This window comes from Gordionus sp. m RMFG-2023, chromosome 3 (assembly GCF_954871325.1).
Source record: "Gordionus sp. m RMFG-2023 chromosome 3, tfGorSpeb1-WG-v2, whole genome shotgun sequence".
Classification (NCBI taxonomy): Eukaryota; Metazoa; Nematomorpha; class Gordioida; order Chordodea; family Parachordodidae; genus Gordionus; species Gordionus sp. m RMFG-2023.
In genome coordinates this window covers 34,253,415-34,268,318 of record NC_088777.1, presented here as the reverse complement: position 1 = coordinate 34,268,318, position 14,904 = coordinate 34,253,415, and the positions used below count along the sequence as shown (strand labels likewise).

Below are 14,904 nucleotides of genomic sequence, written 5' to 3'. Positions count from 1 at the left end.
ATATTGTTGCGCCGCAATAATTTCAATAATCCTTTATTATAAATAATATAGAATGGTAGAATAAATTGTGTGCGATTGTATTGAATAATTAAGGAGGAATGATGATTTTATTTTCGACTAAAATCAAAAAAACAAAAGGTGGAAATAATCATTATCATCTTGGTATATATACAAAATTAACATCAATTTAATATTAAATAAAAATCAATGTATATAACTTTTCAAACATCAATTTAATATTATAAATATAATATAGTATAACGTTTCTAGCCTTAAGTCTTCTACAATAAAAAATCCATTAATAAAATTGATACTTATATTTAACAATATTTCAATAATAAAATTAAAGAGAAAATAAAATAAAATGAATTATTTTACATTACAATCCACTTCTCTAATATAGAGTAGCTACTAATTGTAAAAAAATTATCCAAAAAAATAATAAGTTATAAATACATTTTTTTTAAATTACAAATCCCCCAGCATAAGTTGAAAAATCATAATTATAAAATAAAAATAACTCATAAATCGCAAAACATCGTTATTGTATAAAAACTAAATTTTATAAATCTAAAAATATAACTATAACTTAAAAATGCTTACAAATAATGATTACACTAAAATATTCATCTTTAATCACGACATTTTCTCCCTTTAACCGATGCCTAGCTTCTGATACTTTTGCTTCCCCACCCTCAAAGATCGTAAGAAAGGTGAAGTGGTTCCTGGATCAGGGCTTCTACTTTTTGTTGTTTCCACTTCCATATTCCGCGCTTGCATTGTCGGTCTTCCATAATGCTCCCTGGAACACCATCGTCGAAAGTGTCCCTCCATCCCGCATCCATAACACACATTTATATACTGGGCCTCTCTTCTTGCTTCTTTGTGTTAACTTTTAGATCGCTGCCGCACTCGGACTGCTAGTAACCCTAAAGCATCTTCCTGGCCAACGATCTCCACTCACTAGCCAACGGCTCCATAAACCAACTGATAAAGGTGGTCCGGGTCAAATGCGTTCCTCCACATATCTGCGCACGATTTAAACGATAATATCAAATATCTATTTTCTTCCAATAATCTCTTTTTTTTACCCTTCTTCCTTCTCCCCATGTTATTATTCTACCAAGAAAAACAAAAAAAATATACATACTTGGTAACTATGGACATTAGAATTCAATTTAATTATAAAAATTTTCCTTTATGCAAAACTTTTATAACACAAATATCTTATTTATTCCTATTTCTTCTATCACTTTCTACCAAAAACTTTCCGTTATATCATTAATCGTTTTGATTTTAATTCAGCTTCTTACATGTTACTCTTGACACTATTTCTATTTTCCATCTTTTTTTACTTTACTGTTTACTTACAAAAACTTAATGATATTTATTTATCCAAAACATTATGATTTATTTCATTACTTACTTTTAACAAAAATAAAACAACAATTTTTCTTGACCTCATTTAGTTGTTTTTTAAAATTTCTATTACTACTATTTTATTTTATAAATATCAACCATACCATTTATTTTTTTTAACAATAATATTATAACATTTCTACAAGATTAAAAAAAATCTCATTCATTCCCACGCACATTCTTTTCAATTTCAACACTCTTCTATTCTAACGCAAGCTCGATCTTGGTCATCAGTATCCCTCATCCTCATAATACGCCATTCAGTATTTAAACCATTCCATCCTTCTTTCTACTTCACAGTGGCTTTACTTTCAGAACCGGTATAATGATAAATTCTTCCTCTGTAAAATTATTTTCCTCTTTGCATCCATTTTTTTTCCACTTATTTTACATAACTTTTCTTTTTATTTTACTATACTAAAAAAAACAATTCAAACTCAACTTCCCCCTTTTTTTGACCCGATCCACATTGGACTTGATAAAATTCTCATGTAAACCCACACACTCTTTTTTCCCATTTTGGGACGCCCATTCTCGTGACCTAGACCTCATTAAAATATTTTAAGTCTTCTGTTGTTCTCCTGCCTTCTTGCTCCAACATCATTGTTGTCTCATGTTTACTCCTCTACGCACTTGATTTTCATGCCGTTCACCCACCTTCCCATCTTGAAACCGTATTCTACTCAATCTTTTCCAAATACTTTTAATTACCACTCCCGACTGCCACTTCTTTTCTCCGCCATACACTCTTGCCCACACTATCTGTCCCACATTAAACTTTACAGTACCATTATCCACTCGTTCTTTTTCTTGACTATCCGGCTTCAAGGCAATCCAATTCTAGATCTACGTCATAATTCATTTTATGATGGAGACATTTTTTCTCCCCACCTATCATTATAATACGCCACAGACACCCATATTTCTCCTTTTACATACCTGGCCTTCCTTAACCAATTCTTCATCAATCCAACCATCCGCTCTGCCTGTCCATTGGAGCTCGGATGATAAGGTGGCGCCAGCACATGTTTCGCCCCATTTTCCACACAAACTTCTAGAACCCTTCACTATTAAAGGCCGCCCCATTGGATACGATTACCTTTGCCACTCCGAATTTTGCTCATAAATTTTTCGAATTTCTGACCACAATTTTCATTGTCAATACACCCACATTTTCAAACTCCACCCATTTGAAGTATGCATCTACCATGAGAAAATATTCTTTCCTTTCAAACTCAAAAAAGTTCACATGTATTCTCACCCAAGACCCCGATGCTTTCGGTCAAGTTCTTTGAAATCTTCGTTGGTATACTGGCCTAGGTATTGCACAATACACATTGCCAAGCCAGCCTCTCAATTTCTTCATTAATTCCCGGCCATTACGCATATTAGCGGTCATATTGTTTTATCCGTTCAACTTCCTGATGTTCAGCATGCAACATGACCATCACAGATTCTCACAGCCTATTAGGAACTACCTTTCTATTCCCCCGCACTACACAATTTTCCAATACAGTTAATTGTTTTCCCACGCTCTTGTACCCTTTATTTTCATCTCACCATGGCCGACACCCCATTATGCATTCCTTTATTTGATTCAAATCTCTATCTTTCATCATCGCCACGCATATTTCTTCCCAGTTCACCGGGCTACCTTTTCTCTCATCATAATCATCTCTTCCCTCACCAGCACACCTTTGTCCGCCATATGTCCAGCAAATAATTCTCTGGCCCTCTTCGATATTTCATATTAAATCAAAACTCCCTACCAACAACCATCTCTGTAACCTCAGAGATATCATCAACTCTGTTATATTTTTTAAACAAATATATCAATTGCTTGTGATCCGTTTACACCACAAACCGCCGCCCAATCAAATATTTTCTGCATTAAATCAACCCAAAAATTACCGTCAAGGACTCTTGTTCGATCACCGAATACCTTGTTTCAGCATTCCGGAATAATCTCGAGAAAACAACACCGGTACCGCCAAGACCACTTCCAACTCATTGTTAAAACATACCAAAATTGATTCTTCCCCAATTTTCCTCTTCAGACATTCAAACGTAGCACCTTGATCGTCTCCCCCTCAAATCTCACTCCCGTTTTCAACAACTTGCACAACGACGCTCCACTTCAGCAAGATTATCAACAAACTGATGGTAAAAATTTACGATGATCTCTACAAAAGATTATACCACCGCTGTGGTTTCACCATATTTTCAAATCCAATATATTCTTATCCAGTGGCAGCACTTCTACTCAGTTATTCCGTGTCCTGAATAACAACTTACTCCCAGTAAATTTTCTCTCTACTTGTTCGCAATCCCTTCTCCCGGATACTCTGAGATACCCCCTCCAATCTTCGATTATGCGCAATTGCAAATATGCGTTTGAATAATCCACTTTCGAAAAATATGCCCCCTTTCAAATTGTGCTTATACGATAACAAAGATTAATAATATATAACGAGAACATATAGGATACTTACTATGGAAGGATGACTACAATGACAACGTTAACGTTTGGACAAAATGGACAAGCAAGCAAACCCCTAAGCAAAGAGAACAACTTGTGTACAAGATCAAGAAAATAGAACGTTTTTTTATGTCCGAGGAGAACCTAGGCGGGGTTTATTAGAGGGTGGAATGTTAGATATAATCGTTTAAAAATGTTAAAGGCAATAACAAAATCTTTTTATTTTTTTATCTTTGAAATTCATATATTTTGTTAAATCTTTTTTGTTGTTTCTTAACTTAAAAAATCAATTTATATTATCGTTTTATATTTTCGTTAAAATTGACATTTTTTGTTATAACTTAAGTGAGATTTATTTCAAACCATGAACATTTTATTTTTTCATTTTGCGATTGATTGTTATTATTTATCTTTTTATGGATGTATAAAGAACAATTTTTTGTTAAAGAAAAAACATATGTTTATATGAATATATTTGGATAATGATGCTTACTACCAAAGGCAATAGTAAGCAAATCGTGATTTTACAATTTTATTTGATACATACTGCCAAATAACAAAATATATTAAAATGTAATAAGACGCTTATTATTTAACATATATATTATAATGGAAACACGTGGTCGAGTCCAGCCTCCTATATATGATCCCCCCAAGGACGGAACCACCAAGCTAGTTTAAGAAGAAAAAAAATGATCATTGCTGGGATTCGAACCCATAACCATCGGATTGGTAAGAAACGCTCTTGCCGACTAGGCCATAGCCGCTTTCCAAAAATCACGATTTTTCAAATATATATTCTAAATATATTTGGTAGTGCCTATCCAAATGAAAAATAAACAAAATACAAATTTGATAGGTAATACCTTAAGGTAGTAGGCATCATTAACCAATATATTTTGTAGAACTTTGATTGCTGAATAAAGATAAAGAAAATATCTTAGACTTAGAATTTATACTAAACCATCATGGACCTTATTGACCTCAAAAGAAAACTAAATATAAATTCAGTATCAAAAATATATACAAATCCAGCACAGTTGTACATGAAGGATTGGTTGATTTTTATATAAAGATTTTTGTGATTTTGAAATTGGTAAATCTTTTGGGAAGTGGATGATATAAAGTTTCCTTTAATTATATATTTAAATTTTTGCCGGTTAATAAAATACCTGTTTGAATTAAGAATTACAGGTTTATTTAATGTAATTTGTGATAGGAAATATTTTTGACATTTGGTAAAAGTAATCGTTAATAAAGATGATATATAAGATGTAACTGAATACATATATACATTATAAGTCAAAATATATTAAATGCTTTATTTTATTGGGCGGTGACCATAAATTATTTTTTGGCATGAATGATTATTACATTATTCAACAGTTTTTTTAAAGATAAAAATAGAATTTAAAATTTGTATTACTTAGATTTTGCTTATGTATATTATGGTCCTTAACATGATATATATTGTAATCTCAAAATTATAGGATTAAAATAAAAATTAAAAGAAAAAGTAGATTTTTTTTATAAAAAATGGAATAAAATAACTGAATATTAAAAAAAATGGAACAAGATTTTTTAAAAAAGGAATGCGAGATGTAAAGAAAAAGACAAGGATACGCGAAGAAATTAAAATGGAAATCGAAATACGGCCAGGATAACGATATTTTTGGACAAGATATGTAAAATATACAAAGCTTATGGATCTCATTAGTAGTTAGCTTAAAATTATGTTGCATTACAATGATAGGGATTAGTTTATATGTGTTAAAGATGCTATATTTTAAAAAATATTTTCCTTTTATTAGATGTTTCAAATTAATTTTTTTTAATATAAACAGTGTATCCCTAATTCGAAGTAGCGGCGGACTTTATTGATAAGATTTGTTGATTTGAATAAGCGAATGAGTTATATGCAAGGATGATAAACATAAACATATAATATATTTTATTAGATAAAATTCAATATTTTGAGAGGCAAAACAGTTATCACCAGCCCCACTTCCGGGGAAGATATTGGTGGATTTTGAAGAGGTACCGAAAAATACAATTCCCATCTTAAGTAAAGCGTGAATATAATAACAAATGATTTGGGACTAAAAGAAGTCTCTGAAACTAAAGATAACTTCATTGTAAAGCAAGTGCTTATCGAATCATGCATATGTCCCAGCGGATGATCTGGAAATGCATTTAAAACATTGACAGAAATATTTGCAGAAAATGGCTTCTCTGAGCTTATTTCCTATTGAGAAGACCTATATATGAAGACAAGAAATATATTTTTTGTTATAAATTATAAGGCAACTAAATAATTTTGCAGCTCATTTATAATGCAAAATTTTGGAGCACAATTATACGTTAAATGGTGCCACCAGAACAACAAATTGCGTTGACATTATGGAATTAAATCCCTATGACAATGTTCTCACCTGACGTTTTATAAATTTTTAAAGGGGGGTCATAAAGGCATGCACAAGCATAAGACTATATATTTCCAAGGCGTAATGGGGAAAACTATTACCTCTCAGAGAAATATGCTAGGTCATTGATGTGTATAAATATGGAATTTCAGATTTTTTCACATTTTTAAAAGTAATTGCCTATATTTTATATTTGTGATATACTGTTTGATCTAATAAAGAGTATAAATTAAATTGTCTAATTGGTTGTTATTAGATAGATGATAATTAAGTAAGAATCTGGGCACTTATCTCCCTAGAAGAACTACGGATCTCAATTGGCCTCCATATTTCAACACAAATATAGTCACCCCACACATCTGCAGTTTATGCAAGATTCAGGTCGATAGTTAAGGCCACCATTCATTATATTGCAGATACTCAAAAGTCAGACATTTGCGCCATCTTGCAATAAATGCTCTCATACAAAAGGTTCTATTACTCACATTAAATCAACACTAAAGATAATACTTATGAAAATAAAAATATTCGTTATTTTTCAATAAAAAAAATTTTCAAAAAATTAATTAAAATTTTTTTAAAATATTGAAATTTAAAAGGGAGTCAAAAAGTTAGATATTATCGAAATATAACATATAAATTCAGTTTTAAGTATATCATGATAAAGTGTTGTGTAAAATGTTTCCAAACCAATAAAATATATCACATATTGTTAAAAGAAAGAAATTATACATTTCTTATTTTTATTGATATAATACTTATATATAAGGAACATATATAAAGTTATAATAAATATCCCCGCTCATCATTTATAATAAAAATTATAATTGTTCTTAGCTTTCCTCGTTTTGAGTATTAGCCAATGATTTATTGTTGTAAGAGGCTAATAAAGTAGTTGTATTATTGCTACCGTGCGAAGCTTTTAATATTTTCAAAATAAAAAATAATTAAGATTTATTTTTATATATAATAACTCTATTTTAAAAAATATGTTGACGATACATCATAAAACTTGCATAAAATCTAACATAGTTATTATCAATTTTTTTTATTTTATGATATAATTTAGTAGGTAGCATTTAATTGTTATCCTTTTCAATCATACAAGAAACAAGTAATTAGTTTATTGGTTGGAGTAGAATATCACATTTTTTTAAACTGAGATATTTATGTTTAAGGTTTAGAAACAAATTTAAAAATTTTTTTGTATATTTATATAAATATTTTCCTAATTACTTTCAAAATTATTTGGTTATATATTTTTCAAATAAAAAATTTCAATTTTACTTTCCCGTATTTCTTTCTTTTCTAATCATCTCTTCACTTCTTTTAATTTATTATAATTTATCTTTTCTTTTATTCTTTATCGTTTAATTCACTCTGTTATTTTTCTTATTTATTAATATCTATCTTCTCAATTATTCATTCTAACTATCCATTTTTGAAATCATCTAGAATTCATTAATTAGACTTTTTTTTTTATCTAGTTCTTTCTTACTATTCTTATTCATCTTTTCCTTTTCTTTTATAATATCCCTATTTCAATTATTTTATTCTTTCCATTTTTCTTAAAAAAATTCCTTTCTTTTGTTTTTTATAATTACAATTTTCTTCGTAAATGATGCTCAAGTGGTTATCGTTTTTCTTTTTTGAAGATTTTTCAGTAGCATTGATAGTCTTAAGTTGGTTTAAATCTGAATAATTTTTTAAAGTAGAAATTAAAAAAATCATTGATGGATTATTCTTATAAATCAATACATTCTTTGAATTTACTATTTTCCTAACTCACTCTAATTTTCATGCATCTTTTAAATTAGAGATGTACTAGGATTGGATCGGGCCGATATTTCACCCATTTTAAAATTCGGCAATCGGCCAATATTATAAAATTTGCCGATCCGATATAAAATGGCGTCTTTAACAAATAAAATGTTATAAAATTTAAAAAAAGTTATATCTAAAATCATTTATTTTTATAAATAAAATCGAAATCCAAATAATAATTAATTAATAAACAAACTGCCATATTGATTTTTTTGCGCATTCTATTTATAAAAGTGTGTGATAATCTCTTCAGAATCTGTTTTTAGTGAAGCTGGTGATATTGACAGTTACCATCCCCACAGGCTGACCTCTGATAAATTGGAAATTTTGGTATTTCTAAAAAGAAATCTTCGATGTATTAATGTTAAATATTATTTTAAATATTTATTTCAAAATATATTTGTTTATTACTTATTATGTATGTAGATTAATGTTATTACATATTATATAAAAGTGATTTAACAATAAAAATATTTTATATACTTTTAGAATTGCAATTGAATTGAATATAAACTATAACTGTATAATATATTTAAATGACATAAGTTATGGTATAGTTAAATTATAGATGTTATACTAATAAAAATTATATTAAAATTAAAACCATTGGTATCTTTACAGAATACAAAATTAGATATGATATCGGATCGGTAATCGGCGATATCAATTTAATATCGGGATATCGGATCGGCCTCCAAAAAGTGGTAACCCCTATTAAATATTTTTGTATCATGTATTTAAGCTATATATCAGCTGTGAACCCTCCCTCTAAAAAAAGGGTTCAGTGATAAAATAATTATTATAAAATATTATATGTCTATTTTAAAAATTATATTTAAGCGAAATATTATAATATCTTCTAAAATATCATCATTGAGACCTCCACGTAGGTCTGACAATATACAGTAACCCTGTCTAATTTGAGCTATGAATAATTCGTGCAACTTCCTAATTTGAACAAAATTTTAGTCCCAATCAAATTCCACTTCTTAAAATATCTTGATAAATTAGGCAATGTCTGCTTTCAAAAGTGGGCATTTTTTAATTTTTTGTCCATTTGTATAAGACCTCTATAAAGTGGCCATTTGTTGTTTTTTGTTTCATAGTATAATATAAAATTCATCCTTTTAAACTTATTCAAGTCAAATAACAAATTTAACAAATAAAAAGAATAAGATTTATAGTTAATTCAAAAAAATTTAGGTTATTAAATTTCATTATCATACTCAAACTCAAAAAGAATGCCCTAAAAATTTAATATTTTAAAAGGAAATGTTCACAATATTCATAAATACAAAGAAAAAATTATCAGACGCTATGAAAATAAAACATATTGCATCAAATAAAGAAACAAGGATAAATTAATTTATTTTTATTCTTATTTGTATAAAACCTTTTTATAATTATTTTATATAAATGTACATTTTCTTATTATTTCTTATAGGCTATGTCCTAAATATCAAAATATTAAATCGCGCAATTTGCTCGAATCTAGCGAAAAAAAAGAAGTCATTTTAATGGAAAATTGAACTGTTGGCCTAAATGATTTTTTCTATTTCGTGCATATGACGTGATTATTAAAAATTTAACGATTCGTAAAACTTTAACCTTTTTATCATTAAACTTATGTAATTTGTGTAATTATTGCAACAAATATGGCGAATGAATACCAATTAATAGAAAATATTAAACCACATAGATATTTGTGATGCAACAGCGACCTAAACTATATAGATACAGCAGCTAGTAAAGTCATATGGGAAAAATTTTGATCTTAATTATGAATAAATTAAGAAAAAATTTGTTGCTATTAAATCTAAATTCAACAAATATTATGCTCTATTCAAGAAATCAGGTTTATATTAATAGTATATATAAATATTATGAATCTATTTTTATAAATAGTTCTGGTCTGGTGCTGCTATGATCAATAGCAAACATCTCAAATTTGTGGAAGATTATTTCTGGTTGAAAGATAATGTGGAGGATATTTGTAAGCATTCTGAATCATGTTTCATATTGATTTTTCTTTTGCTGTATTTCTATCATTGAACTAATTACTATTAGAATTATCTGCTTTCATTATGTTTGGAATGTAAGATGCTAATAATAAACAAACATCACCACAAGTATTATAACATGAAATTAGAACTATCTAATAATTTATATTTTAGGATTCTGAAATGCCAACCAATGAAATTATAAATCCTGTTAATTGCATGAAAAAGATATTTCTGATAATGAAATTTTAGAAGTTTAATAACAAGATGAAATTTGCTCCATATAAAAAATTTTATAATAAAAATTATTACGTTTAATAGTTTGTTATATTTAAGATTTATTATAAAATATTTTAAGAATGATGTGAATACGATAAAAACAAGAGGTTTTTTTTAACTAATAATTTGTATATTTAAATATGTTTATTTTAAAATATAGCAAACTAATAATAATCATATAAATGCCCCAGGACATCATATTGGTTATATCAATGCATTTTTCATTCCAAAACCAATACTACATATTTTTTTTTTATATATATTATATTATATGATTTTTAAATATAAAGCCATTTATATAATATTTTTCATAGAAATAATAAAAATTTAATTAAAATTATAAAAACGCTATGGATTTTTTGATTAAACAGTTATTATAGGTAATAAACATTCCTAAAGAATATCAACACCCAAAAATTCCCTTCTCAACAAAGCTACTTTTTTATCTTTACTGAAAATGGATTTTTTTTGATATTTTCCAATGTAAAATTTTAAGGGCTATAAAATGATATATAATTTGTAACTCTATCGTAAGTATTCTTTAAAAAACAAGATTTAATGAAATCACACATTACGCGATTTTCGATTTTGAAGGCGTATATCTTTAAATCTGGGTGGGCTCTAAAATTTTAATTAAAATTTACAACAAAAATAGCTAACATGCCCCACTCATTTTTAAGATGGTCGTCCGAAACACTGGTTGATTTGTAATTTTTTCGTCATTGCATTCATTCATTCAATCTTGTAACATGTAAAAAAATTACTTGAACTATTTTTCTAAACTTAACTCCTTTCGGTTTCTATAGAAGGTGTAATAAAAATAACAAAGTTTCATGCTCGATTATTTTAAAGGTAAAATTTAATTAGGAACATTCCAGTTTAAAAAAAATATACCAGGTCTTTTATGAATGTCGTCAGTTGGAAGGTTTTCCTTAAACGGGATAACGGCAAATACCTACAAATAAAGAGATAGAGAAAAAATATACGTTAATAAATTTATATAAGAGAATTATTTAATAAAAACAAAATGGAAGCGAAGAAAATTAAACACTCATGTATATAATTAATTCTAAAGTTTATTAAATATATGAGACTATTATTAAATTATTCCAGAGTAGGCGTTTTGGTAAATAATTGATAGATGCAATAAGGCATGATGTTATAGGATATTATTCTCTTTTAATTTTATTAAACGGCTCGATATGAGCCGATTTTTAAAAAACGAGCCGTTTAATAAAAGGCTAGCACAATATTTTCGCCAAAATATTGTCTTTGAAATTTTTTCAATAGATGTTCAAACCTTTGTGCCATCTATGAGCATCTTGAGGCTTGCATAATATTTTTCCTAATAAAATATTAAGCTAGCCGTTTTTAAAAAATCGGCTCCATTTAACAACACTATCCACTTTGAAAGTGAACAAATGTTTTCTAAACAAATTATATATAAAATAAAAGATTAGCACTCAAACTGTAACCAAAAACAAGATTTATAGATAATAGCCTAAATATGCCTCTCCTAAATTTCTAGTAGCCTTAAAATAACTTAATATTTGTTGGTAATTCAAAATTTTGAATGAAGCAATGCAATTCTGGACCACTGATTTCTTAAATGGAAAAATGCTGTAATTGATCCTTTCCTTTTTTTACTTTCTTTTATTTTTCCTCATTTCCTTATATTCTTTCTTTCATTTATTAAATCAACCCAATTTATCAATATTACTTTTGTTTTATTTAAATATTCATTTCCCAAATTAAAAAATAATATAATAAAAGTTATTAATCATTCATAAAGTGTTTGACTGTAGGTGTAGGTTTCTCATTCAACAAATATCGGAGGCAAGTTAAATCGTTGGAGACAGAATCCATTTGCCCCAAAACTAATAAAATAAATTATGCATTAAAAAAGGAATACAGAGAGATTAAAAGATCTTTTATCAGATTTAAAAAATCTAATTTGATAAAATTTAAGCATTGCAGTTAGAGATCTGCAAAGCCTGGTTAAAATTTTTGCACAAGTTGTTGGCTCAACAAAATTTATAAAAAGTGCACCCAGCCTATTAAATTTTCTTATATGAATTTTCCTGCAATTAATTTTCAATTTCTATGTCTAATATAGCATTTCTATATCTCTCCTCTTTGAATATCTATTTCTGACTATAAAAACTGTCTTATAACATATTGTATTTGTAATTGTATTATATGATAAATAACTTGTTAAATTTTTTATAAATTTATTATATTACTAATAGATTTAGTATTTTAGTAAGATATCTCTTAAAACACAAAGAAATAAGCATATTGCATTTATTTCAAACAGTAATAATTAACATCAAAATATTAAGTTATAATTCAAAATTAATGTTAGTGCTAGCCTATTAAAATTGATAAATCAAATTGCTAGGCCCTGCCTGATTTTTTATATAAAAATTATCCAACCTGGCTCAATAATTTTTTATATACAAATTTACCAGCTTGTTAAAAAAAAGTTCAATTTTCCCAGCATCTAATTCATGTGAGTCAATAAAAAACTTTAATGGCTAGGGGCAGACCTTTTCATAAAATTTTAATGAGCCGGACCACTTTTATTTTCTAAAAAATTATAAAGGGATAGGCTTGTAGACCTTTAGCATGAGGAATTTTTATTTTGGTAATTTTGATCCTTTTCTTGCTAATTTTTATTTGATAGGAGGGGATTAATTTTTAGAGGAAGGTAGGGGAGGTAAAAACTTTAAAGAAGGTAAGTCATTAGCTTATGAGGGTAGCAGGAAATTTCCATCTCATGTTTATTTGTATTAAAAGTTTTCAAAAAACTTTAATTATTATTTAAAATTAACATTAAAGACAAAGATGCACTTTTGTCTCTGGCTTCATATTTATCTAGATATTCTTTGGGAGATAATATATGAGTGGATAGCAGTATTGCATCAGTGATTTCTTTCTGTCTCTCATTGCATACTTGATTAATGGCATCACTTATAAATTTTTAAATATATGATATAAAAGAAATAGTTATTCACTTAATTTTTGCTCCAATGTTAAAATTTTTAAGGAATAAGTCAATAATTTGTTTTTTTTCAAAATCTTGATTTGTGTTGTTTTTTAATGTAAAGAGCTTGGTTCTAAGAAAATTTTCAAAATTATTTTGAATTTCTGAATTTTTAATGTATTGTGGTATAAATTCGTGAACATTTTTATTAATAATATTAACAAGTGCAGTTGGATTTTTTAATTCTTCTATTTTTTCTATACAAGTGTTAAGATATTTATTGTAAGCATCTTCAAAATTTTGAAACTCCAGTTGTTCATTTAACCTAAAAATAAGAAGTTTGTTACATATGAAATCATATTTTTTAAGTGGTCTCAAATACCCTCTAAGGGCTAAAATTGATTGAAATAATTTTACATATAAAATTAACATTTTAAATAAAAACAAGTCTTTTACTTATCATAAGATAATGCCTTGAATTCCTCAAAAGATTGTGAATTACCGTTATTATCTATCAACAAATCTTTAGGATAACATAAAATCTCCCTCATAGATTCATCATAATATAAAAGGAGAAATGATGGATTTTCAATCAAAAGCAATCAATCAAAGTTTAATTCTTATTAAGATTTTGAACAATGCGTATACCCAAATCAAATAATAAGCATATATAAAATTAAATGAGTAAAAATTAATAATATATAATATCTTGTGAATTGGGATCTAACTAAAATTCTTCTATGAATTGCTTATGATATCAAATCTTCTAGATTCTTTTTTATCTTTAAATAATAGATACATACCTAATATTGTGTTATGGTATAAGAGATAGCTGATATACTAGTAAAAATATGATCCTTCACTTATAATTTCAAATTTTTCCTACTTTTACATTATTTGAGATCTAACTGAAAATCTTCCTTATCATATCAAATCTTCAGTAGATTCTTTATTTTATTTTTAAATAATAGACATACCTATAATTGTGTCATGGTTTAAAATAGACAGCTGATATTTTTCTAATAACCCTTCACTTATAATTTCAAATTTTTCCTACTTTTATATTATTTGGGATCTAACTGAAATTCTTTCTTATCATATTAAATCTTCAGTAGATTCTTATTTTATTTTTAAAAAATAGATACATACCTAAAACTGTGTCATGGTTTAAAATAGACAGCTGATATTTTTCTAATAATCCTTCACTTATAATTTCAAATTTTTCCTACTTTTATATTATTTGGGATCTAACTGAAATTCTTTCTTATCATATCAAATCTTCAGTAGATTCTTATTTTATTTTTAAAAAATAGATACATACCTAAAACTGTGATATGGTTTAAAATAGACAGCTGATATTTTTCTAATAATCCTTCACTTATAATTTCAAATTTTTCCTACTTTTATATTATTTGGGATCTAACTGAAATTCTTTCTTATCATATCAAATCTTCAGTAGATTCTTATTTTATTTTTAAAAAACAGATACATACC

The 14,904-nt window shown here is 27.2% G+C and overlaps 1 protein-coding gene across 1 annotated transcript; it reads right to left on the bottom strand.

Moving 5' to 3' along the window:
* Positions 1-7,079: 7,079 nt before the first annotated feature.
* On the bottom strand, positions 7,080-13,997 carry LOC135926379 (uncharacterized). The gene is made up of 7 exons (XM_065462235.1): positions 13,867-13,997; positions 13,442-13,735; positions 13,278-13,396; positions 12,225-12,301; positions 11,319-11,379; positions 7,926-8,015; positions 7,080-7,240 (listed from the first exon to the last, which is right to left on the bottom strand). The coding sequence occupies exons 1-7, from the start codon at positions 13,959-13,961 to the stop codon at positions 7,155-7,157; spliced, it is 822 nt and encodes a 273-aa protein (XP_065318307.1). The 5' UTR covers positions 13,962-13,997; the 3' UTR covers positions 7,080-7,154.
* Between the last annotated feature and the right edge of the window lie 907 nt (positions 13,998-14,904).